Here is a 27149-nt window from a genome sequence, read left to right on the forward strand (position 1 = left end):
TACACACCTAACTTAGAATAACTAAAGGGACCTAGATAAGTGAATCCGTAATTAATCAACAGGAAGTTGCCAAACAATTTTGCATCCTATGATAACACTGACAGATTATCATAGGTACCATATTTCATAAACTTTGATGCAGTGCTTCTGACATTCAACCAATAGACATGCACACTTATGACATAGGTCAATGTCATTGTACCAACCTTGAAGAACATTGTTTGATACATATCTGAGTTATGGTTTTGGACATGAAAAATGGTAACAAAATGGATGCCATGTAGTCATGTTCGATCTTATCGTTCCAAATCAATGTGCATATGTATGACTTAGGTCGATGTCCTTGTATCAACTTTGAATAAAATCGGTTGAGATGTGCCAGAGTTATGGCTCAGGACATGAAAAAATACCGCAATTATACGATGTCGCTCATATTTTATCAGAATTGGTACATACCAGCATGGGTACCAAAGATCAACCAGAAAAACAAGAATGACAAAAGCAAGTAAGGTCTGCAACTTAGGTACTGGAGGTAAACTTTAGAAGCATGCATACGAACTTCTATAGCAATGGGACAAGCAGATCCTTCATACATAAGCAAATGTCAACAAAAATTAGCTAGAGATACTTGACAAAAAGAAAAGGTTGGAGAGGGGGGGAAACTGGGAAAAAATATAAAGGGATCTTTTAAAAAGGAATGCTACCTCACCAATCTTCTATCCCCTACCCCCTCCTGAATATCAAATGCTCCACCCCTTGGTTGACCATGTTTACATAAGACCAGCTGGCAGTATATTTACAACTTTGGGGATGTTTTAATTAATGCTATGAGTGCTATCATTCAAATGTAAACAGCACTTAAATTAGTTACAGATAGTGAGATTCCTTCAACTGTGGAGGGGGGGGGAGAGGGGATTATGTCATCTGGAATTATCCTGGATCCAAATTTCTCATCAGTTCTTGTGTGTCTTACATGCAAAAGTTGCAAAAATTGGTTCGCAATGAAAAAATTTACCTCAGCTTTGTTTTCTGGATCAAATTTTACTACAAATTGATATTAAACATGACAAAATTATGTTCACAGCCTTCGAAACTGTCTCACAACAAATCTTTGGTTGGTGTAGGTCATTTAAGGTCACAAAAGAAAATTACCTAAAATATAACTATTTGGGGGTTTCCCAACACTTTGAGCAGAAAATTTATCTAATAACATCCCTCGGGACTTTTGTACCAAATTACAAAGCTATCAGACAAGTAATTTTGAGAACAAGTTTTCTTGACCAAATATGACAAAATTGTCTTAAAAATACAAATTTGTATATTTCAGGACAATTTCCACACATCTGACTATTGTCATCCCTGGACATCTGTACACCAAATATAAAAGCCGTCTGTCCAGGGGCTTTAAAATAAAAATATTTTTTACGATTTTTTGACCAAAAATGACAAAAATTGCCCCAAAACAGTAATATTTCCAATTTTGTCGTAATTTCAACAATTAGAAGGGTAACACCCTTGCAAACGTCCAATCCAAATTTGAGAGCAATTGGGCTAGCGGTTTCAGAGAAGAAGAAATTTTACTTAAAATGAGAAAAATAACAAAAAATTCAGCAAAATTAATAAAATTCAAGATATCTTCACGATATTCATCAAACTGATTTTGATCAACCTTAGTAACCTGTATACCAAATATTATTATTATAGTATATTATTATATTATTATTGAATAAAAAAAATTTGACCAAAAATTCGGAAAATTGCCCCAAAATTACAATATGAAAATTTCCATTCAATTTGTATACACTGAGGTCATCCTTAGGAACGTGTATACCAACTTTCAAAGCAATCAGATGAGTGGTTTCAGAGTTAAACATTTTTTGACTAAAAACTGAAAAAATTACCTGAAAAATAGAAACATGCAAATTTCATCCTAAATTTTAAACACCTACTTTAGAAATCTAAAGGAACCTGCACACCAAGTTTTAACCCATCTGACCAACGGTTACAGAGTTTTAGCAATTTGCAGGTTTTTCCTTTTTTCCCCCTCATTTGGAATTTTGGACACTGACAAGTCTCGTAGAGGCTGAGGCTGATACAATTGATGGCGTTGGAGACTGAGGCTGACACAAGTGATGGTGTTGAGGCTGAGGCTGGTGCAAGTGACAACATTGAGTCTGAGGCTGAGGCTGATGTTAGTGATGGTTTTGAGGCTGAGACTGATGCAAGGGCTGGCACCTTCTCAGTATGAACTTGAATGTGACGTTTGACAGGGCCTGGTGGCAGATTTTCTATGATTGGCTGTAAGAGTTGCAGATCTACAGTGTAAAAAAAGAGAAAGAGATCAATGAGGAATTAATAAGGTGTCGATATAATACTAAATTTTCTCTTACTACATCAGTGATGGGTAACAGTTGTCCAACTTATTTTATAACACATCATACAAACTTTTTTGTGCAACAAGGACAACATGAAATTACTTCAAACATACCACTTCTTTTCACAAACAGCAGATGTTTCCTTTTAAAAAAGTTATTGATTGAATGTTCCACACAGGAATTATACATTTACCGTATGCGTAAGAACCAACTTGAAAAAGTAGATCATGGATTACAAATCCAAAGCCTCGATCACTTGGGTTTTTGAAATTTTAAAACCCTGAACATACATGTATTGTAAAACTGAATGATTTGACTTGTCAATTAATTAACACTATCTGTATGTGTAAAAGTTAAATTCAGATTTACATCTAAAATAAAATCATTTATCAGGACTTAAAATGTCAGCTACATATTATCATGGTGTCTACTACTACTGAGTACTACACTAAGTTCTTAGAGAAGGACTACTAGATCTTGCGGATGACAACATTCAGATTGTGAATATTTTTTTACAATTTAATTTTTTTTAATAAGTCATGGTGTGCTAATTTTTTTAAAACTAAGAAAACTTTTTTTTACACATTTGCATTCTTTTTATATTTTGCAAACTAGTCTGAAGATTGTTTTCCTTAACTGGTTGCTTATATTTTTTTCTTGTTTTTTATGACCATCCCTCCAAAGGTCTATTGGTCTGTCCCTTATGTATGACAGCTGATCAGAAATAAAATCATTTATCAGGTCCATAAAGTATAATGTCAGCTACACATTATAAGGACGACATTTTTTACTTTTATGTTTCTCATCTCCAGACCGACCGTAAATTTCAGCTCCCACATGAAAATAAAAAAAACTTTTATTTGCGTCGCCTCTGAGGCGATCATCCTAGCAACAGCACCACCGTCATCAAATTGTGAGATTGCGGCGACTCAGACTGAAAGGACAGAGAGCACAGAATGCTGAACTAAAAGACAAGAAACTGCAGTGACTGAACAGACAGACAATTGAACTGAAACATATACCCCTTTTTGTACTTAAAAATTCTACAGACTTCACAGACTTTTTTTATTGCGACCGCCCGCCCTACCCGAGTATTCCTCTAGAGATGAGAAAAAAAAAAAATAAAAGGGTCACCCTAATGATGTCTGCTACACTATTAAAGTTCTTTATGTATGACAACTGAGCGCATAAAGCATAACAGCTATGGGTCCATATCTGTGGTGTTTTCAGACGGGATTCCTGCCTTTTACGGGCTGATTTTGACTTTTACGATTTTTACCCGGTGTGGTGGCGGGGTTAAAATCGTAAAAGTCAAAACAACAGCTACGGACCCACTATTAAAAGCGTAAAAGATCGGGCATATTTGACTTGCGACTTCTAAATAAAGATATTGTAGCACTGCCTGATCTGCGTGTGCAATTCAAAGCAGCAGACGACAGATGACAAAAGACACTGGTTTTGATCGACATCGATAATTTGGATGGTTATTTATGTAGGTTTAAAAATATACGATAAAACGATAGATGGATGGATGTTAGTGCCATATTCAATGTTTACTATCACGCTTATCATCATAGCATGCTACTCCAATACACTTCATGAGGAATTATGACTGAAAGTGCATTGTTTGTATCGTGCACAACCTGTACCAGGCGCAGGGCGCGGGGCGCCCGATCGCCCGCATCGTATAAAATATAACAAATTATTCACAGTTGAAGGCTTATTAATTTACAAAATTCACCAGACATTAAAAAAATACGAAACTTACTTGCCATCACCATCTTTAACTGCGATTCTTTTAAATGAAAGTTATAGGACGGTTTTTCTCCATCATTACCAGTGTCGTTTGCCTATCGTCCGCCATGTTTGTTATGAAGTGCCCCGCACATCCCCGACTCGACGAGCAGGGGCGGTGAAATCTCCCCCGAGGTACCCTGACCATGACGTCACACGATAATCGAACAGAAACTAGGTCGCCCCGGGCCGCCCGAGGGCGCCTCGAGGAAGATAATCGAACGCACCCCAGACCCTGGGATTCGCGTCGCGTCTCTGAAGGCGCGCGTGTTCCAACAGGGGAGAACGCGAATCGCAGGGTCTCTCCAGACTACTTTCGCTCTTGCAGAGGAAGGGCGCTTCTGTTTTAGCACCACGGCTTAATATGATATAATTAGTACCATGTAGTAAATGAAAAGCAATGATAATTTCCCTCATTAATTATACACGTGACTTGGATACTGAAATTCGATATTATTAAATTATTAAATTGGATACTGTGTAAATGTAAGAATTGTCTTGTCGTCCACTGGAAAGGGCTCAGTATGGACTGTAGGCTATAGGCAATGCGCTCTATTACCATCAGTGCGAAAATAATAATGATACTGGCGATAATCTGCACAATTTTGTTAATTTACACTTTTCCAGCAATTCTATGGACATGTTGATTTTGCGGGTATATTGAAATTCTTGCTTCAGTAGCTCACTAATAAAGCATCCAAGATGATTTGCATAGTGTACCATATTAACAAGGAGGAATACTCGTGGGTTTATTATGTTTATAGAGTAATTATGTTGCGGCTATGTTTTCTTTCTAAACAAATGTAAATTATTGCTTCTGTAGCTTAAATACTCAATTTACAAGATGGGGAGGGGGTAGTGACTATATCCATAGGGCGGAATACTAGTGTGTTAAATACCACTTGTAAAGTAATTGTACGGCCAATTCGATTTTTTAAGCATACATGCCTTTAAATTATTGATTCTGAACAGGAGAGTGTACCATATTCACTTTGGGAATAAACCCGGACCGTTTCATCAGACTGAGCACAAAGTTATCTGACAGTTTGCGTTTATTAAATTTGTATTAATTTTACATATCGCAGTGATGACATGCAGCGCAAAACGAGGCTGTCCTGCACTGTCAAGGATTAAAGGTTAAGGACGCTGTTGAGAAAGTATTCGCTAGACTACGCACGCGTGAAGGTCACTGAGGCTTTGATAATTGTTAGTAGTAATAATGACAATGATTTTTGTTCATATCTCTCAACTGAGAGGGTGAGTTACCAAGCTATTGTAAACAAACTATAGCACTCTACGATTATAATATTAACTACAGATATGACTTATACGGGTTCTTGAAATGTCAATTTGTCCGTTCTTTTTTTGTTTTGCCAGTTGAGGGATATTTTTGTGTGGGATTGTTTGTAAAGGAGGATCTTTTGAGTTTAAGTTATGGAGACAGAGGCGACGGCTCTATTTCTTCAAACTATATATAATATATATATATATATATATATATATATATATATATATATATATATATATATATATATATATATATATATATATATATATATATATATATATATGTCTATTACAGCTACGTTCAACTACTGCTACAATAATGTAATGTATCAGTGGATGGTAACTTACACAATACACGATACACAATATATATACTAAAGTAAAGTGGTTGATACAGGCTGTGATGCAGCCGGTTTTGATGGGAAGGTAAGAAGTGTCTTTGACTTTGATTGGTCAGAGATGAGTCAAGTCAGAAAGAATTACAAGAATGTGCTAACACAGGATGTTAGAAGGAACTGACAAGATGATCTCCATCATCAAGGAATTAGGAAGTTACAATTGTGTACCCTGACCTAGAAAATCCGACCAAACAGGGAGTGCAAGAATAATTGTAATAATTGTCTGTGTCGATTTACCTCATTCCGAATTGTTATTTGTACAGAGTAGCTGAAATTCACTTTTTACAGTTGCCGAGTTCGTCTATATAAAAACTTTCTCACGAAGAAAAGAAACCAAAAATTTGACATCTAAGGAAACAATTTCCACTATCGTCTGAAATCCAGTCCAGTTTGAGAGATAAAGCTTGTTTTATTTCGATAGCGGTGAACTCAAACTAAGACACACTAATATTAATTGAACACGTTTTCACGTTCCAGCCTAACGGTCACACTTAATAGGTAGCGGGGCTGGGTTAATCATGGATCACATACAGTGACACCCCGCTACAGATAACTTCGTCAAATAGGTGCCCTCATTTGATCACAGCCCGCATAAGTGTGACGTCATTCTCGGCGCTCACATGAGTGCCTTCGACCGCGCTGTGACAGTCGTTCACTTGCAGCAGCAGTATGGTATGAGTAGCTCTGCCGGGATCCCTAAGAGACACCAGTCTTAAAAAAACCAACTAGCTTGTCGGAAGCAGAGAATAAATGGATGTCCTTTCTACGACGAAACGTTCGGCGGAAAAGTTATTTCTCGCCGCCGCCGAGAAGGGAGACAAAAAGTTATTGACGGAGACACTCGATCGCTATGACAACCTGGATATCAACTGCGTTGACTCGGAGGGACAATCGGCTCTTGTAATTGCAATTGAATTTGGAAACACGGGTGAGCGTTTGTTCTTCTTGTTCTATAGGTACAATTCATCAATTACAAATACAGAATTGTAGGGCTGCAGGATTCATATTTGGCGATTCGACTGGGTGAAGACAGCATTGCAAAGTTTTTGTCCAGAAATCCAGCGATAAATGACAAAAGACGCATTATGTCGTCCCTTACTTCTATTTAAAGCTGCTAGTTTTATAGCTAACATTGTTCTTTTTTATCGCTCATTATATATTCACGTAGATTGTGACACCGCTGAAAGGGATCAAGAGTTGAATGTTGATATTTGACCAGATAAAGCGAAGTGCATGTGATGTCATTGCCATTTGTGATGTCATTGCCATTACTCTAGAACCGTGACGCTTATAATTCAAATTAATATCAATGTGAATAGATAGCAAGATTGACGAATGGTTGAGAAGTGGCATATCACTGGAAAAAATAAAATTTGACCTGCTTCACAAAACTAACTCTCACTCGAATATAATAGAAAGCGTTTTTTTTTTTCCTTTTTGTATGTAAACGATACCACACTATGTAGCACTGAGTACCAATTGTCAGAGTCGTGTATATTTCAGATTAAGAAAGTCGTTTCTTTTTGCCAAATTCCTTGATATTAGTTTGATACTCTTTGTGAATCTACTAGAATTGGCGATAATACACAATATATAGTGATCACTTGGCAGTTCAAGGTTTGTGAAAGGGCAATCGATCGATCCACTTTCGCCTGCTGTTTTTCTCTTCAGAGAAAAAAGTACTCAATTTTCCTGCCTTTTCGGCCGAAAAAGATGATTAGTATTTTGTATCGGATCATAAAATAATACGACGCATCGGGGACACCTATGACGTGTAGATGCAAGCTTCTTTGCTATGTGCTCAAATATCGAATGTCTGAACATATGTTTAGCAATTTCGTTAAAGTATGTCTACGTTTATTTTTTAGAGCTCTGAACCAAATGCATATATATATATATATATATATATATATATATATATATATATATATATATATATTGAGCCTTTTTGCCAATGTTTTCCGTCGAATGTTGAAAACTTGATAAAAAATAAACAAATATTATAATGACTTGATACGATCTTCACCTTACCAAAGAAAGTCGTAACACATTTATCTAATGTATCCTGGAAAAACATTACCGCAGATTGCGACATGAACAACGGTTCATCGAAAAAATCGTTGAATAAAACATTACTTGCAGAATGGAAATGGTCTCATTCTGTGAGCTTGAAACAACAGTAAAGATGACAAGGTCCGTCGCAAACGCGTTGTCAAGGAAGATTTCCAGGGTGATTTTTCGTCCAAAAATATATTTTATCCTATAAATATGCATATTTTGTGAATGAGCGGGTAACGATTAATTTCAAAATTAGTAGAATGTTTGGAAGCATACGCAAATAAGATTAATATTATATAATTAGTAACGTTGCAAGGTAAAACGTTGATGTTGGACGTTCTATCCCACGCCCTACAGGTCACAGGTGCAGTGTAAGTCAAAGTCTGCCTGTTGCAAATAATTATTCTTTACGGTATTCAACAAATTGATTTTACTCGCTGCTTATTAGCTAAGTTACATAAAGGTTGAATTTGCATAATGCGGGTTACGAATGCGCTAACATTTATAGAAATTTGCAGCGATATTCACTTATAAATTAAAATGAGGGTATTCATAGAAAGAAGCATGTAAAATGTGAATCGGAACAATTACGTAATAACTAGTCAGCAGGCGGGTCTGCACGACATGCAGCATGAGCCACTGGGCAAGTTCCATGTTGATCGAATTGCATCAAAATCGAGTGTGTAGTGGGCAAGGATGTAAATGATGACGTTGAAGACGTGTGTTCGTATGGCAGTGAGGTCAAAGGTTATGTTCTAAAAGGGATGAGGAATTATTTTGAGGGGTAAGTGAATTAGGAATGGGGTTTTGGAAACTTACCGGAAAATGATTGGAAAGAAAGGTCTCAATTTTCACTTTTTTCAAGCCATTCATCAGTTTCTTGCTATGCCACTTATAATATGGTGCCCCCTTAAAATATGTGTGTTAAACTTCATTTGCTTGATTTTGTGACGGTTACCCTCGCTCCGTTCCGACTATTTGGTCAGCTAACCCCAGTACCTGGCCTCCACTGTGCTTCACCCGACGCATAAACTAAGTAGTCAGAAACTGTGAATACGAATGGAAGAATTTAAAGTGGAAATTTATATTCTTTTAACGTTATTAGTTAGTCAGTTCCGCATTTACTAGGCGTTTGTGTTTTTGTACGACGATTTTGATGTCATCACTTTGTGGCGACACCATATCTACATCCTTGCCGGAAAGGGAATTACAAATTGAGAAACGAAAATTCAACTCCTGGAGTCGAGCACTGTTGACGAGAGGAACACGCACACGCAGAGGGACACGCACGTGTTGACCAGACGACAAAACGTAACGATTCGAGTATGGCGAAACGCAAACTAAATGTCATAATACGGCAGTTCTAAACGCAAATTTTAAAAACGTTTACACTGCCCTTCGAATAATCACATTGCATTCAAACATTTATTTTTTTTCAAGCGAATTTTCCCGCCATTCGAAAATGCTTTGCCTCTACATTTTGTATTCAAACATTTAGTGAGTTTTCAATGCGAATTTTCCCGCCATCCGAACATTCTTTGCCTCTACATTAACCTTCAATGCCAGTTGAGGCAGTCGTGTTAACTTGGTAATTTCAATTATACCAACAATGAGCTCTCCTCCACTCAGAAGAGACGACTGGTTTACACACCGATATAATATTTTCATGTATTTTTTTTTTTTTAGAGAGAGAGAGAGAGAGAGAGAGAGAGAGAGAGAGAGAGAGAGAGAGCAACTGATACCATAGAATTGTGGGAAAGCGCTCTACAGTTCATGTCTCTTACGTCTATTATTCAGTAGCACACTTGTGTCCTCTGTATTTAGTCCCATATGTTAGAGACGGCGACCTTCCTATGTGGATACAAACGTCACGTTTGCAGCCCGTAAACTGCAGCTGCAGTACCAGCTATATGTATTTTGACTACCGCATTTTTTATTCAATGCGTTTAAGAATAACTCAAAAACATGGCACATTATAGGTTGAAACGGTATCATATAGACGTGCATGCCCTTTGTTGTGGTGAAATGGTTTTTTGGTTAAGCAAAAAATCGATTGAGTCTCCTGTTTGCATCATTATTTTCGACCTATGAGGGGTAATATCTCTGGCTTAGCAGAATTTTTGCAGGCAGTAACATATCAAGTGCATAAAGTTCAGAATCATTGTTTTTTTAAATTTTGTCGAGATATTTATTGATACACAAATAACGTTACGTATGGCGACAAAACACTAATAGACTTATAATGGCGAGTTTACTATTATGCAGATACCTACGACCCTGCTTATACTATTACTTTAAATGTTACTTTAGATTGAGGTGGAACCTGTTCATGTTCCGTAACAGAATTCCACTATTCTAAAACGTTGTGTGAATTGGTGTTTTACAAAAGGTGAGCGCTCACAGCAGGCTTGAACAAGTGTCTATGTATGGAGTCTGATAACTTTTATTTTATATTTGTAAGAAAGTATGCACCGAAAACCGACAAGCATAGTAAATTGTTTGCTCAAACCTTTTAAAGAAAATTTTAAACCATTCCCCTTCGAAATCAAGAAAAAAAAACTGGGTTCAACTTTGCAATTTTGATGTAAAGGAACTATAACATTTACCGCCATTTGAAATTCCAAACGGCTGGTATTCGTGTCTCATCTCTTTGAGAAATATGAAATTTTGGACTTTCGCAAGAAAAATGGCGAAAATGGACTCTAAGAGCTTCAAAGTGTGCCTAGGCTCAAAAAAAGTATAATACTTTTACAATAATTGTAAAAATAAGATATCCAAAACATGTGTCCCTGGGGGCATTCTACCTCACACCATATTAAACGCATGGCCACCACGCGCCAGGAGAGAGTAGTAAAAATACAATAAAAGGTTATAACGTACAAACTGGAAGTCTGAAAATCATTGCAACGGTCGTATGTGTGATTATTTAAGCTTACATGTCCATGAATTAAATACAGACAGTATACTGTCATAGACCTAGATACAAGAAAACTGAGTCAACAAGAAAACATATAGATTTGCTCCTTTTAATAAAATTTACGAGTGAAGTCAGGTGGTTCGACGAGAGTGAGTAATACCTGTCCAACACCTGGCTCAAGTCATACACTAATCTATAAATCATAACAGAAGCTCGTCACATTTTAAAGATAAATTGAATGTAATATCATCTGATATCATGTCACATTTATCAACTTACTTGAACCTCCCAAAAGGCATTCAAATTGAAATTCTGAAATTGTCAATCAATGTTTGCATAGGAAAAGGCTGGATATCTAAACTTGAATTAGAACTACTAAATTCCCACTCAGCGAGTATTGTAAATTTTACTTTTCATGACTGCAGGACCTAAAATACATCGCAGACCTTGAGCCAGCAATAATAATTACAAATTTTGCGGACCTCAGTTTAACATAAATATCACCAGTAATGATATAAGGGTATGCCTTTGTGTATGATTAGGTAGAATTTTACAGGCTGGTACTCCAATTTAGCGGCCTGTCGGGCAGTTTTCTTTAGATAGTCCGACTGTCATGATATCGTTTGCCTGACGGCGACAAGAGCTCTCCTAAAAGAATGGCCGTATCTTAATTCTCGCCTAGAGGCAGAATTCAACAAAGAATAAGCATTGCTCTTGATAATGCAAACAATTGATAGATAGATAGATAGATAGATAGATAGATAGATAGATAGATAGATAGATAGATAGATAGATAGATAGATAGATAGATAGATAGATAGATAGATAGATAGATAGATAGATAGATAGATAGAGACACACGCATTTTACATTGAAAAGTTTCGTCGTTAAAAACTTTCCATGGGTGCCAATTGTATTAAAATGCCTTTTTAGTGCTCGTAAAATGAAGGTAACGATTTATACGGACAGGACGGCGACTGTACCGTCGTATTTCCCTTAAAACGATTGTGCTAACTCAGTTCCGTCCTATATTCTGCCGTTTAATGACAAGCTACATCAAATGAAATATTAAGAGTAATTTACTGACAAATCTTGGCTTTTTATTCGGCTCGAATTCGTAAATGACCAATGGATGGCTATGGAAACAATCTATTTTCTGACTTGTTTCATTTGCAATGATGGTCGTTTGTGTGAGAGGGCAGCGGTGGTGTCATTAAACCAGACTTCAATAAGTACAGTGTAATTGTGGAGTTATTTGACAACGTGACCATTTTCCTATGGTAGAACGCGCCTCGGGGACAGATATTCAGACTCTTAAATTTCTACAATTCTTTTCTGATCTGTCACTTATGGGTACTCAATTTAAAGCTCTTGGAAAAAGAAAAACTATTACCGTCTTAGTTTTTCGAAAATCAAAATTACATTTTTCCGCACAGAGTTAAGACAGGGATGGCGGCCATTTTGACTTTCGCTGGTTCCAAACTTTGCACGGTGACCCTCGATTTTTATTCTTGATTTAGTAAGAGAATGGTTGAAAGTTCTATTAGGATCAAAGTTTGAGCAAAAGTTTAAGTCTTTCACTTTCGAGCGCGTACTACCTTAAGCTCAATGTAGTTTTGTGGAGTGAATCGAACCAAACCTGTCAGTGTGACACTGTCGCATTCTGGTGTGAAATATATATATCACGTGGCCCACAGTTTCCAGTCTACGTCACAAATTTCTGAAAACGATTTGGCAAAGACAACGTTCGTTCTACGCGGTGAATTCAACGCTCAGTTTTCATGCAAGCTTTTAATATAGCACACAGTGAGCTAGTACGTACAATATCGGAAATGCCGATAAAAGCACGAGTGTCCGTGTGAAAAATATCGGAAAGTTATATTGACTTTAGATATATGATCACAGGGCTGCTATTTTGTATCACCCATAAGACCGTTCGTTGCACGTTTCTGGGTTTTGTTCTCTGCGTACTTTGAGCCGGTCCAATAACGACAACACCAGAACACCCTGATCCTTTAATAGCTAAGCACATCGGTAACCGACTGTAGGAACACCTGCACGTAATAAATTCATCTACGAAGGGACCCTGAAGCATTGAAGACATCTGAATTTGAAGTAGCTAGGTTCAAGGATTTGTCGGATGTCTATTCACTTGTGGCCAGACCCTCTCCTTGTACGATTTCAGAAGTACGAGATCTGAATGACGGAACTCACTCCGCATGGAAAAAGCACTTGTCTGTAAAACAACCCGTCAACCAGCTAAAAAATAGAAATGATATGGAAACGGACGACATAACTCCTCATGTCTAACCAATGCAGCTGCAAAATGTATGGTACACTTCTCTGTAGTTATGTTATATCTACATGTAAATGGCACTCAAAAAGCTTCGACATGATGTGAAAGGATTATTTGACATGGCATGTTACAAAACACCATGAGAACTATTTTTTGACAATTATGGTAGTATATTTTGAATAATTGGTGAAAATAATGATCATTAGTATGTAACACTTAAACTGTAAAAATACCTTCTACCTCATGCAATTATCCCCACTTAGCCCCAATTTATGTTCTCATACAAAGTGTGCTAAATATAGAGTGTATTCATTTTCTCATTTTTGGATTACATTTAGATTTTATGTCTAACATGTTTTACAAACCTTTGTGTATGTTTGGAGGGTTGAACAACCAATACGTTACAATAATAGTAAAACTACTTATCGTACTTCAAAAGTCAGCTGAATCAAATTTTATAGCTTAGTTCATTTTAATAGATGTTTGATGTTTGGAGGTTTTTCTGATTTTTTAACGTATTAAGATGTGTTCTTGATGTAACAAATCTGACATGTGTTCCTTTCGTAATTGTTTTAAAATCCATGCCTGAACATGCCGGGAAATGCCGAGAGGTTTTGACCGTTTAAGAAGGGCTTGACTACGCAGTTTCTGCGTAGTGAAGCTTCATTACGTATTCATGGTGACCCCTGGCCAGCTGTCAATAACTTTGGGGGCTTTTGTCTTTGGCCTGCTTTGCATATGCGTCGTTGGACACGACCTGCCAATCACCCAGGTAGTCAATTAAACTATTAATTGACTGTTTACCGACCCAATTAACACTATCCAGCAGTATCAGTCATATTTTAATCGCGTGGCCCGGGTGGGCACAACGTAGGAACGCGTGTATTTCTATGTGTACGTTTCACTTGTGGTGTTGTTTGTACCATCGTGTGTTTGAAGTCCTTGTTTCACCCACCGTCCCTCCACCCACGGTGTTTCACCTACAGCATTACCTTCAAGGTGACAGGCTTACTATTAATGTTCAGTATCATTGCACCGAGTTCTGCCCACGGTGAAAACCACCTGTTTTGCCTACTAATTACTGCCCGTCGCTGCCCGTCCTGAATGTAGCCTATCTATAGCTACAGTAATCACATAAATCATTTATCAGTTTTGATGTATATACTCCTAAATTGTAAGTTTGATCAAAATCGAGACCACATTCAAGGGCTATGCAGACTGTCCATGTACGCACACACAGTGACAAGAAGGCGGCAAACACCTACTCACCAAGCACATCGAATCGGCGAAAAGAAGCATAAAAAAGCTAGGCTCATCGCCAAAACAAACGCGCCAAGCGCTAACAAAAACCCATACCAAGCGGCCCTTTTCAGGGCCACCAAATACTCCAAAAAGGGAACTACAAAAAATACGATAAAATGACATAGAACACACAAAACACTTAAAAGAAATAACAAAAATCGTACACATATCAAACAATTGAAACACAACATTAAATACAAAATAAACAATCACAGTAACGTAACAGAAAACATGGCCGTGGAAATAAATCAGCTATTTCCAAAGAAAAGCCGACAACAACATGAAATTCAACAACAACCTATCATCGCTCAAACTATGAAACTCCGAAAAATAGTACTAGGCAAAAGCCTTAAAATTCATTCGGACACCAACAAAACCAAACAGAATAAAACCACCTCAGGATTTCAACAAATAAAGTCGTATAATGTGACTACGCTACATCGTGAGACACAAACAATCGCAACAACACAAATTCAAAGAAAAGTCAAATTGAACTCCACGAACAACAAAAAAACAAAAACCTGAAAGCTATCTGAAGCTTTTAAACTCGCACTTCTAGAGATACCCTTTCAAACAAGGAAATAAAACTTGTCGCGTGCCAAAAGAATCGCGATAAACCAGCTTGCAAACATTGGACAAATTTTGGGAAAATAACCCTTCGACAAGGGTCGGTTTTTCGTTATTGTCAACACAAACGATTACGTACTCGAATGCGAAGGCAATTACGTAACACTCAGTATTATACACAACAAGTCAGAACAAACAGTAAACAAAGTAAACGAACTATTAATTAAAATGTACGAGAACAAGCACATCAACCAGGATACTTGTAAGTATCTTGATCCAATAAACATAAAATCCGTACCCCGCAGTGTACTTATTGCCTAAAAATTAACAAACCTCCGCAAAAATCTAAAAGACACACCAGTCAAAACAAAATTTACCGAAGTAAAGAAATATAGAACAAACAAACCGAACCACCAAACGGACTCACAACGTGACCAAAATTAATATACTTGCCTCGCTAATCGGAAAGCAAGACCACTAAAATGCATTAAAATAAATTTTCACAAACACAAACTAAGGAAAGAATCTACACTGCGACTGATGAGAAACCACACTCGGGTTTCGAAACGCAAGCGTCAAAGGGCGACTCTATCAACTTTTGTAACAACATAGGTCCGGCTGCGTCTGGCCATAAGCTTTCCCCACACAAACAAAACATTACCGTACACACTAATCCAAACTTCTCTACAAATATCCAAAGCGAAACAAACATTTCATTAACACAAACAATCGGATAAGAATGTAGGAACACATTTTCGAAACGAATCAAACACAACTCGACACAAAAACATTTAGGATAGTTAGGTGGGAGCCTGTTTCACATTTTTTACATCTCGCTATACTGTCTATGATTCTAAAAATAAAGTCATCTGCCACTTTTTCTGTATACGCGGTTTGGCAAAACTCATCTCTTCAATCGAAAGTCGGGCGATTTCATGGTTCTTTGGGGCACTTAAGTGTACGTCGAGCTTAAGGAATGTAGTTACATTCGCGATGTTTTATTCGAAAATTATTTATTCCTTCAAGGGCAAATGCACATAATTTATGCTGTTGGAAATACTGGCCGCTCATAAACAAGACAATAAACTCAATATATGTGCATCTTTACTTATATTGTCAAAGTACCACCGACACCCACAAAAAACAAATGGTTAAGTCCAGGTATTGCAACTCTGCCATCCGACTGGTCAACAGGAAATCAACCATAGGTGTCTTTTGGCACGCGTATACGCCAGTCACCTAGGCGACGGTAATCTGCACAACTTATCACCATCGGGAAGGTACTCCTCCCCATATACCACTGGTGATCCCTCCCTCAAGGCACTGCGTCATTCGACCAAGCATGTTATTGTAATTTCCTGCATAAAATTAACAGCGAGGTCAACCGTCAAAACCTCTCGGCATTTTTTCTCATGAAGATAAGATTATAATCTGGTACGCACGCACGGTTTTCCCAATTTTAAAAGGATATGTCTTCAAGAGATAGAGTGACAGTTTTTTTTTCATCGTTTGATGGCGTTCCAGAAACTATGAAGCTTACAAGCCTTTGCGTGATGAAATACACATTTCAGCACTTTCGAATATCGCGAAGGATAATCTTGCACGTAATCGTAGTGTAAAACACTGAAACCCCCGTGTTCGTAACCTGTCGATATGACAAGCATAGTCTTTATGGCTATGTCGCATGAAACGACGAGAATAAATAATTTAAATAAATTGCTCACGAACTTCAGTTCTTATTTCAGAGAACTTGAAGATACTTTACTATGAAGACGTGACAGTAAAACTGACTGTAACCACGCCGTTGCACTTTTCAAATCTCGCCCATTAATAGTCAAACAATGAATCTTAAACTACACTTAACCGATTACATGGTAGCCTGTAAGCATGGCAGATTGTATATTTTCTGTATTATTACCTGAATACATGGTTTTATTTGCCCGAGAGCAGGTGACAATTTGCCTGACGCAAGGGGAACAAATTGTCTCTTGCTGCAAGGACACATAAACCCATGTATTCAGGCAGTAATACTTTTATTACATGCCTCTTAACATTTAACTCTAAATGACATTTATTTACATGCGGGACATTACCAAACAATTTTACCACTGTCGACCAGCATCAAACAGATGTTAACGAAAGTCAAAATAGCAGTGCGCGCATGGATATTTTACATCCAACGTTAAGAGTCTACCTTGACCTTAAAGGGCTTTACCGGACCGGGTAACTATGAAAACGGTCAGTACTTAGTTCACACGGCCCACTAACTCCCTGGATGTTCCTATTCAAATCAATGCATTGATTTGCACTCGCATCGAGGCATGTAATAAACGATTTTGGCAATTAATACAAGAACATGATATCTAATCTGACACGATACTTATACCAGAAATAATCTTCGATTTGTCTTTTTATCGTCTCAGCAGGGACGTAAAATTTATACCATTAGTAATGTTTACATATGCTTTTAAATACGTTTCCTTTCCATTGTCACTGATGTATGCTATGTTTATGCAAAGCGTTATTGGTGTGTAGTTGGAATTTGAGTGGCAAAAAAGCATCTTTAAATTTGTATTCAAACGTGCGGGTGCCTCGTAAATGGTAAGAACATAGCTATTTTACCCTATGAAGCAGTTTGAGGGCAAATTGGCAAACTTGGAATTCTTCCTGCTTCTGGTAGTTAAGTATTAAGTCGGTAAGTATCTTCACTAAGCTTACGGACTTTATTATGTCGTGTTGTCTATAAACCAAGTAAACAAAGATGAGTTTTTTTTCTAACCCTTAAACCTTTTGGGAGTGCAGAGTTCATCACAACCTGTTTACTAAGCTACATAGCGCTGGCAAAAGGTACTAAAATTTAGATGCGTCATTGGGCGTGTGATCTTTATCGCACTAAAGGTGACATTTCTCTTCTCTAACCTTGCTGAGAAGTTATGATATCAGTGTAATATTTGTCTTAATCAGTAGTGGTACAATTTTGTTAAAGTAACATTTTGCAGTGTTGATAGAAACAATGGCTAGCGATTATATCTTATCAGTTCTCTCCTACCGTAATAACGGGCCTTAATGTCTACGGAATACTCAATACACATACAAAGCCATATACTATGTAATCCAGCACCATACTATATGAGCTAGTGTACACGCTCTGCAGTGTGGTCAGGTGCTGCGCTACTTGAAGCTCTATCAATTCAGAAATTTTGCGGAACAGATGGCCCGTTGACAAGAACGTATCAAAAGATATACAACAAACACTAAACTGAAGGAGCATATATCAAATTCATATCTCCCGGGATTGTGAGCTGCCACTCGTATGCCTTGAGCGATGGCAGATGACTATGCATACTGGTGTAACTTAGCGTATAAGAGTATAGCAGTCTCATACAATTTCATCAGTTGTTGATTTGGATATTGCCCTTACGCGGTCATTATGGTCAAATAGTCTGCATAATTTAATCACCGTGAATCGCTAATTACACTTTTGTATAAATTTATGTCCATTCAATCTCCCAGAAGTAAACGTTAATTCGTGATCATGACTAATGTAAAATTCTACTTATTTTCTCCTGCGATTAAAAAGTATTCTCATATGCTTCGATTAATGCGTTTATTAGGTGAACGGGTTGATGAGTACCTGAAGGGATACAACTTCAGAATACTGTAAGATTACTTACAATTTACCTGGGGCGTAATAATGTCACACGCATGCCTTGTTGTCGTACATAAAGACGCAGCAGAGACGACGGGGGATAAGTTTGTAAATAAAGTGAAATTTGAAGTTAATTATAAGAAATATTCTAAGGGATAGATAATTGTACTCAAATCAAGGTTGCAAAGATGGTCATTTTGAAACCCAAAGACATTAGTCTGTGTGTCACCATTTTCTTATCGTTCGCTGAAAAGTAACTTGTAACTGTAACATCCATGATTAAAATGTACCTTGTATGTACAATTGGATACTAATCTGTGAGCGGAGAAATGTTTTTGCATGACTGTGTGATCACTTGCAAGGGCGTTTTAGCATAATAATTGCAAGAACTTCGGAAGACGAAAACTGCTATAGCGTCATCTGGCATTTAAAACCCTTTGCATCTGTTATATGCATAATTTTTTTCTCCTAAATAAAAACCTGTCTGTCAAGCCCCTAAATACGCTTAATCATATCTTATTCTGTGCAGGAAATTAAAGTGATTAAAAATATTTGTAATATTTGATAAAATGTTTTGTGATGGTCATTTACTTTTTGGCAGATTTTGTAGTTTGATGACGTAACGAAGACTGGTATAGAACTGTCCTTTAACGTGTTTCAGTTGCCAGCCGGTTTAATTTGTAATGAAGGCCTAGCAATGCTCTTAACTGGCTAATATGAAGCATTAATAGAGCGAAATGGGTGCGTACTTCTGCTCATTAAAGTGATAAACCATTCTTTTTTCATTATTGACAATTACTGGTATATGCATTTGTCATTAAAATGCTTATTTAAGTATTTCTGCAGTGAAACATTAAAAAAATAATAAATAAAACCAGTAAAACTCGCTCTGATAAAGCAAATTTCGAAAGTTAGACATTATGGCTCACAACTGTTGACAAAATATTGTTGGAAATATCGATGTCTTAAATTGGAATTTACTGATGATATAAATTCGTTAGCGGTTGTTCAGTCAACAGACACATCAACAGGCTCTGACACGTTTTATATAATTAAGAAGCACATAAGTATGTGCGACATCTGGCGCTGACGATAGTAAATGAGCCTACGTTTAAAATGAACGTACTGTATTTGAACAAAACACACTCAGAAATACTTGCCAGACGCGTTAACTTTATGAGGAAATTGGTATACAGAAATAGGTGGCAGTAATATCATATGGAATAATAATGACTCAGAGCTACAAACAACTATGAAACTATATTTCCATGACGGTATTAGATTACAAGCACCTGGTGACTGCGGTCGAACAGCGTTTAGGACATTCCCCACCCCACCCCCTACCCCTGGCACTTTGCTTATATCTGACTATTCAGTCACAGGACATGCCACAGTTACGACAAAACAGAAGATGTTTCAAATAACAAGAGATGAAATGTCATTTCAAATTTTCAAAGCTTCCCATCAAGTATTGTTGATATCTGAAAAAGCAAGCGTACAATATGGGCTCTTGACAATTATATCTCTATAGAAGGTTAATATAAGGCTAATGTGACATTAAACTTGCAATGAGCTAATCATTATTTCCATTTAAGGTAAAATATGCAAGGTCCATGAGACAGTGTATGAATTGGATCACCATGAACAATTCATAGTATGTGGTATTACTGTAGCCATAATTGCCATGAGATCTAGGTGCATTCAGTTATTGAAGTTTTTGACCTCTACACTGGAACTGCAGCTGGAACAGTTGTAAGCCTTGCCATCAACGTTTAGCGCTAAATGGGCCACATTCAATGGGCCACATTCATCTTCTACACCGTATCATCTCGGATATAGACACGTGTTATAATTGTCGGTCAAGCCTTCGAAGTTCAGAGTACATTGTATTCGGTAGAAATGTCAGTCTGGGTACCTAACAACATTGCAGTTTTGCATTGTGTCATTTTGTCGTTCATTTTATTTCCCATTCCACACTATTTGGAGTAAAAGAACTTATGCTGTCGATAGCGTGCTTACAAAAGTGGTTTTATTTGTCTTCTCCGACCAACTAATTCAAGTCCGGACGGAAATTCAATGGTCAACAGTAACGACACATCTTACATGTCCTTGAATTTGTTGACAAGTCCAATATTATGAATATTTCAACCATAGATAGCAATTCACAATATGAAAAGTGAAAATACTAATGACGATATGAGTATGGTAAGTCAGGCGTATGCATTTCTAGATACCGCGTTGGTTTTATCAGGTTGTTTGCGAGCTGCCTCCAACATTTATTAGTGCAAATGAGTGAAACGGACAAAATGTGACAGTGTGATTAAAGATACAAATGCTTGAATTATAAAATCATTTCATAATGATATCATGTAACTATAAATATCCTACAAATGTTTAAAATGACAGTGGCACACGGACAATGATGATATTCAGATAATCATTCGATGCAAAGTGTCATATCATGTTATCGAAGCTTTTAATAGTCCCCATATTGTATGTCACTTGTGTTTTGTAACACAAAGATAAATCATATACTCTAACCATTTATTTTTGTCTGAATTGACTTAATTTATATATGTAAAAACCCTCGTACCTATCACGGGCAACAGTACCCGCATACATGTATGAAAGAAATACGTGCGACTGAATCATGACTTTAACCAGAATCCCACTTAACAAACAAACACACCCCATACTGGTCACCTTGTTTCCTTTGACTATCCCGAGGACCTAAGAACAAATGACCTTCGTTCAGTTGGAAAAGGTTTCTCGCTGAACCCGCACACAAAACCAAAGTACATTTTCGATAAGGTCGTCGTTACCATTAAAATGGTTCACACTTTTCATTTCATTCATTCCAGAGATTTTCGCCGAGTGTTTGAGAGCTTTGAGACAAAGTGTTATCTCACTCATGTTAAAACGAAAAACTTGACTGTCAAGTCATTGGCTGTACAGTTACCGACCCTCAAATATATTGAGTGCTACTGGCGGAAATGAATATCTACGGTGTTATATTTTAGGAAGTCACGTAATAGTTGACTGAAGATTCGTCTATTCACGTAAAACATAAACGACCAGACTTTTGAAGCATGAGAGAAAATGCCGAGAGAGTTTGACCGGTTGACCTCGCTGTTAATTTTATGCAGGAAATTACAATAACAATGCTTGGTCGAATGACGCAGTGCCTTGAGGGTGGGATCACCAGTGGTATATGGGGAGGAGTACCTTCCCGATGGTGATAAGTGGTGCAGATTACCGTCGCCTAGGTGACTGGCGTATACGCGTGCCAAAAGACACCTATGGTTGATTTCCTGTTGACCAGTCGGATGGCAGAGTTGCAAGTACCTGGACTGAACCATTTGGTTTTTTGTGGGTGTCGGTGGTACTTTGACAATATAAGTAAAAATGCACATATATTGAGTTTATTGTCTTGTTTATGAGCGGCCAGTATTTCCAACAGCATAAATTATGTGCATTTGCCCTTGAAGGAATAAATAATTTTCGAATAAAACATCGCGAATGTAACTACATTCCTTAAGCTCGACGTACACTTAAGTGCCTCAAAGAACCATGAAATCGCTCGACTTTCGATTGAAGAGATGAGTTTTGCCAAACCGCGTATACAGAAAAAGTGGCAGATGACTTTATTTTTAGAATCATAGACAGCATAGCGAGATGTAAAAAATGTGAAACAGGCTCCCACCTAACTATCCTAAATGTTTTGTGTCGAGTTTGTGTTTGATTCGTTTCGAAAATGTGTTCCTACATTCTTATCCGATTGTTTGTGTTAATGAAATGTTTGTTTCGCTTTGGATATTTGTAGAGAAGTTTGGATTAGTGTGTACGGTAATGTTTTGTTTGTGTGGGGAAAGCTTATGGCGAGACGCAGCCGGACCTATGTTGTTACAAAAGTTGATAGAGTCGCCCTTTGACGCTTGCGTTTCGAAACCCGAGTGTGGTTTCTCATCAGTCGCAGTGTAGATTCTTTCCTTAGTTTGTGTATGTGAAAATTTATTTTAATGCATTTTAGTGGTCTTGCTTTCCGATTAGCGAGGCAAGTATATTAATTTTGGTCACGTTGTGAGTCCGTTTGGTGGTTCGGTTTGTTTGTTCTATATTTCTTTACTTCGGTAAATTTTGTTTTGACTGGTGTGTCTTTTAGATTTTTGCGGAGGTTTGTTAATTTTTAGGCAATAAGTACCACTGCGGGGTACGGATTTTATGTTTATTGGATCAAGATACTTACAAGTATCCTGGTTGATGTGCTTGTTCTCGTACATTTTAATTAATAGTTCATTTACTTTGTTTGTTCTGGCTTGTTGTGTATAATACTGAGTGTTACGTAATTGCCTTTCGCATTCGAGTACGTAATCGTTTGTGTTGACAATAACGAAAAACCGACCCTTGTCGAAGGGTTATTTTCCCAAAATTTGTCCAATGTTTGCAAGCTGGTTTATCGCGATTCTTTTGGCACGCGACATGTTTTGTTTCCTTGTTTGAAAGGGTATCTCTAGAAGTGCGAGTTTAGAAGCTTCAGATAGCTTTCAAGTTTTTGTTTTTTTGTTGTTCGTGGAGTCCAATTTGACTTTTCTTTGAATGGTGTTGTTACGATTGTTTGTGTCTCACGATGTAGCGTAGTCACATTATACGACTTTATTTGTTGAAATCCTGAGGTGGTTTTATTCTGTTTGGTTTTGTTGGTGTCCGAATGAATTTTAAGGCTTTTGCCTGGTACTATTTTTCGGAGTTTCATAGTTTGAGCGATGATAGGTTGTTGTTGAATTTCATGTTGTTGTCGGCTTTTCTTTGGAAATAGCTGATTTATTTCCACGGCCATGTTTTCTGTTACGTTACTGTGATTGTTTATTTTGTATTTAATGTTGTGTTTCAGTTGTTTGTTATGTGTACGATTTTTGTTATTTCTTTTAAGTGTTTGTGTGTTCTATGTCATCTTATCGTATTTTTTGGTAGTTCCCTTTTTGGAGTATTTGGTGGCCCTGAAAAGGGCCGCTTGGTATGGGTTTTTGTTAGCGCTTGGCGCGTTTGTTTTGGCGATAAGCCTAGCTTTTTATGCTTCTTTTCGCCGATTCGATGTGCTTGGTGAGTAGGTGTTTGCCGCCTTCTTGTCACTGTGTGTGCTTACATGGACAGTCTGCATAGCCCTTGAATGTGGTCTCGATTTTGATCAAACTTACAATTTAGGAGTATATATCAAAACTGATAAATGATTTATGTGATTACTGTAGCTATAGATAGGCTACATTCAGGACGGGCAGCGACGGGCAGTAATTAGTAGGCAAAACAGGTGGTTTTCACCGTGGGCAGAACTCGGTGCAATGATACTGAACATTAATAGTAAGCCTGTCACCTTGAAGGTAATGCTGTAGGTGAAACAAGGACACACGATGGTACAAACAACACCACAAGTGAAACGTACACACAGAAATACACGCGTTCCTACGTTGTGCCCACCCGGGCCACGCGATTAAAATATGACTGATACTGCTGGATAGTGTTAATGGGTCGGTAAACAGTCAATTAATAGTTTAATTGACTACCTGGGTGATTGGCAGGTCGTGTGCCAACGACGCATATGCAAAGCAGGCCAAAAGACAAAAGCCCCCAAAGTTATTGACAGCTGGCCAGGGGTCACCATGAATACGTAATGAAGCTTCACTACGCAGAAACTGCGTAGTCAAGCCCTTCTTAACCGGTCAAACTCTCTCGGCATTTCCGGCATGGGGTAATAAGCTTACATTATTTATAAGATGATAATTCGAAATGAAACATATTCCAGTCACGTTGTTTCTTACAGCGTTGGAGTACTTCGCTTGCCATATAAATGAATTTTCTCTATGAATTTTCTCTGTTATATATCAAGATTTGAATAAGTCGTACTCAGTTGTCATTCGGCATCTTGAGTCGACCATGTACATTTTCCTGGAATCGTCAATTGTACTTTTCTCAACAATGTTTAAATTTTGCAAATTTGTCGACAAATTTTGTTAAAACCGGCGTAGGGCGCCTATGTTCATATATAAACAGTATGTACTGAAGCATGTAGACAGTTTGCTCCGATGTGATTTTGGACACGTACCAGCAGTATTGTATAACATAGTTTTCAAAAGCCAAGATGATAAATGTAAAGTTTGCTCAATCTTTTCCGTTAAGTCAACTGCCACCTATGGGATGTTGTGTTTGATTAATGAATTTGATGAAAATATGTGTCGTGTAATCAAGTCTTGTTATTGCTTGCATTAAAGTTTCCTTGCATTACGGATGACTTCGATAATAAAATGTGAGATGTTCTGAAATTAAATTAAAATATACGCATCGAGATAACAATATAATTACATCAGATTACAGATGTGTAAATGTTAACTTATGAGCACTACAGAAGTCAAGGTCAAAGTTATCTTGATACCAATTCAAGTTCATTGTCAACGCCGAGTGCAATTTGCACATTCTCGCTCCTGCAAACATTTAGCTGTTCTCAGAAACCGCAAACAACAGCTTGTGGTTCAGCAAAATTGTATTTGGTACGAATTTATTTAACAACAATCGTGAGCGGGTATTCCATAACGTAGAAAACGAGACCAAATTCGTCTTTGTCCCTTTAAACTAGACTATTCAATGTCAACGAAAGGTGCGACAAAGAAGCAAAACACAATCAGTATTCATATTACCTTAATGTAAACATGATTTGAATACCGTACCATTACCTTTTGTAAGAGAGAAAATGCAGGCAGACTATACCCTTCCTTGGTCATTGTCAGGTAGATTATATGTGTATTTATATGCTAGCTCCTTTATGCGTGTAGCCATTCTCAGAAACGTCAAACATTGCCATACGGTACAATAAAGATGTTTTTGACACTCAGTTAGTTCATAGTGGTAAATGGCTTTACATAGAAAACACAACATGTTGTCCCCCATATGATGAGTTGTCAAAAGTAATCGAAGTAAGCGCCAAAAAGCCACTTTTCTCACGTTGAGTTCAAAAGAATGATAATAAATAATGTTGATGAGAGAAATAGAGTCTGACAAGGATTGACAATCATATTCCGATCCTTTGCAGAGAGACCAGAAGGTGTATGGACACCCTGTTCCCCCCTTTTTACAATGAAAAGTCGACGATGCACTTGAATTCAACACTTGTGCATCGTTGGCTTAATTTATTTTGTCAATTTTGGTGCGCGATGTAATTTTGTAAAGGCAAAGTTGCAGTATACCAATCATTGGACAGACATTTTCCACAAGCCATCGACCAGAATTTTCATTTTTCTAAAAGCGAAAAACTGGTACCTTTGACAAATATCATTCATTCCGCACCTGATGTAATCAACTATGACGCGCGTATCATTTTCCGAAATTATGATTTTTCAGAACATGAACCATAAGTTCCACATTGTTAGAAGATCTTGGGATACAGAAGTCTTTCAAAGAAACATTGTGGTGAAATGTTACAAAATAACGTGTGTATTTTTGAGCCATCGAGTTGTCACAATGAAATATATACTATATTCTATTAGTATGACACGACTTCTGACATAGATTAAATAATTATTACATTATAAAAATTTAGAGCCATGTTAAATATCTATGGAATTGATAACTGAATTCTCGACAGGGCAAATCTACTTGTCTTTCTTCCTGTGACAGATAATACTGCAGATGTCAATACCGCTACGATCACCTTGCCAAATGTGATAAGCGCGCCATCTTAATTAGGCACGTCAGGATAAGTACAAAGTACATGTATGCTATATTCAAGTAATATGTTCACTTTCAGAGGAGAGAAAAATTGTGAAAAAATGTAAAGAATTGCGTGGCACAGCCATGGCCATCCAAACGTTATTTCACAGAAATTATGTATATCTTTTAACCACCCTTTACAAGAAGCTCATGTCCCTCTCAGATGTGTTTGCTGACAGAGGTACAGTTATTCACTATGCTTCAGTTCAAATTAATAGCAAATTTTCGAACCACCTCTGAAATCATTCCGTTCTCCGAAGCAAACTCGATTCTTGTCAAAAACGGGTTTTACGTTAAAGGGGAAGTTCACCAAGGTTGATTTTTACATATGTGCTAGCTTTGTGGTCACTTACCCCGGAAAAGCTATTTTCGCCATTTATATAAACTCGAGAGATATTTTACAAAAAGCGATAAAAATAGTACAGGAAGTTGCCCATGTAATTTGAATCATGGGAAAAAAAGCTCCAGCTTGGAGCTTGCGTCATGTGATAAGGAAGGGACCATATGAGAAGCAATACTTTTTTCTCTGTGATGAATTGATCACATGTGAGTGGATGTACTTCGGTTACGTGTCAAACTGACAGGTCAGCGCACTCTTCAAGGTCATGTGCATTCCAACCTATAATTGGAGCCCTACTGTCAAGTTCATCGCAAGGATTGTCGCAGGATTGTGAGATAATTCCGTGTTTCCGAAACACTCATTCCCACGTCTGGAACATAGCACGAGTCCCTGTCCCTTGGCTCCCCAAAA

The 27149-nt window shown here is 37.4% G+C and overlaps 1 protein-coding gene across 1 annotated transcript in view; it reads left to right on the forward strand.

The window, feature by feature from the left end:
• Window positions 1-6486: 6486 nt before the first annotated feature.
• LOC139133151 (short transient receptor potential channel 4-like) overlaps window positions 6487-27149 on the forward strand; it is a 50368-nt gene continuing 29705 nt past the window's right edge. Inside the window, exon 1 of the mRNA XM_070699578.1 lies at window positions 6487-6782. Within this exon, the coding sequence (XP_070555679.1) occupies window positions 6605-6782 (178 nt within the window). The 5' untranslated portion in view covers window positions 6487-6604. The remainder of the gene's footprint in view (window positions 6783-27149) is intronic.

This window comes from Ptychodera flava, chromosome 5 (genome assembly GCF_041260155.1).
Source record: "Ptychodera flava strain L36383 chromosome 5, AS_Pfla_20210202, whole genome shotgun sequence".
In the NCBI taxonomy this organism is placed as follows: domain Eukaryota; kingdom Metazoa; phylum Hemichordata; class Enteropneusta; family Ptychoderidae; genus Ptychodera; species Ptychodera flava.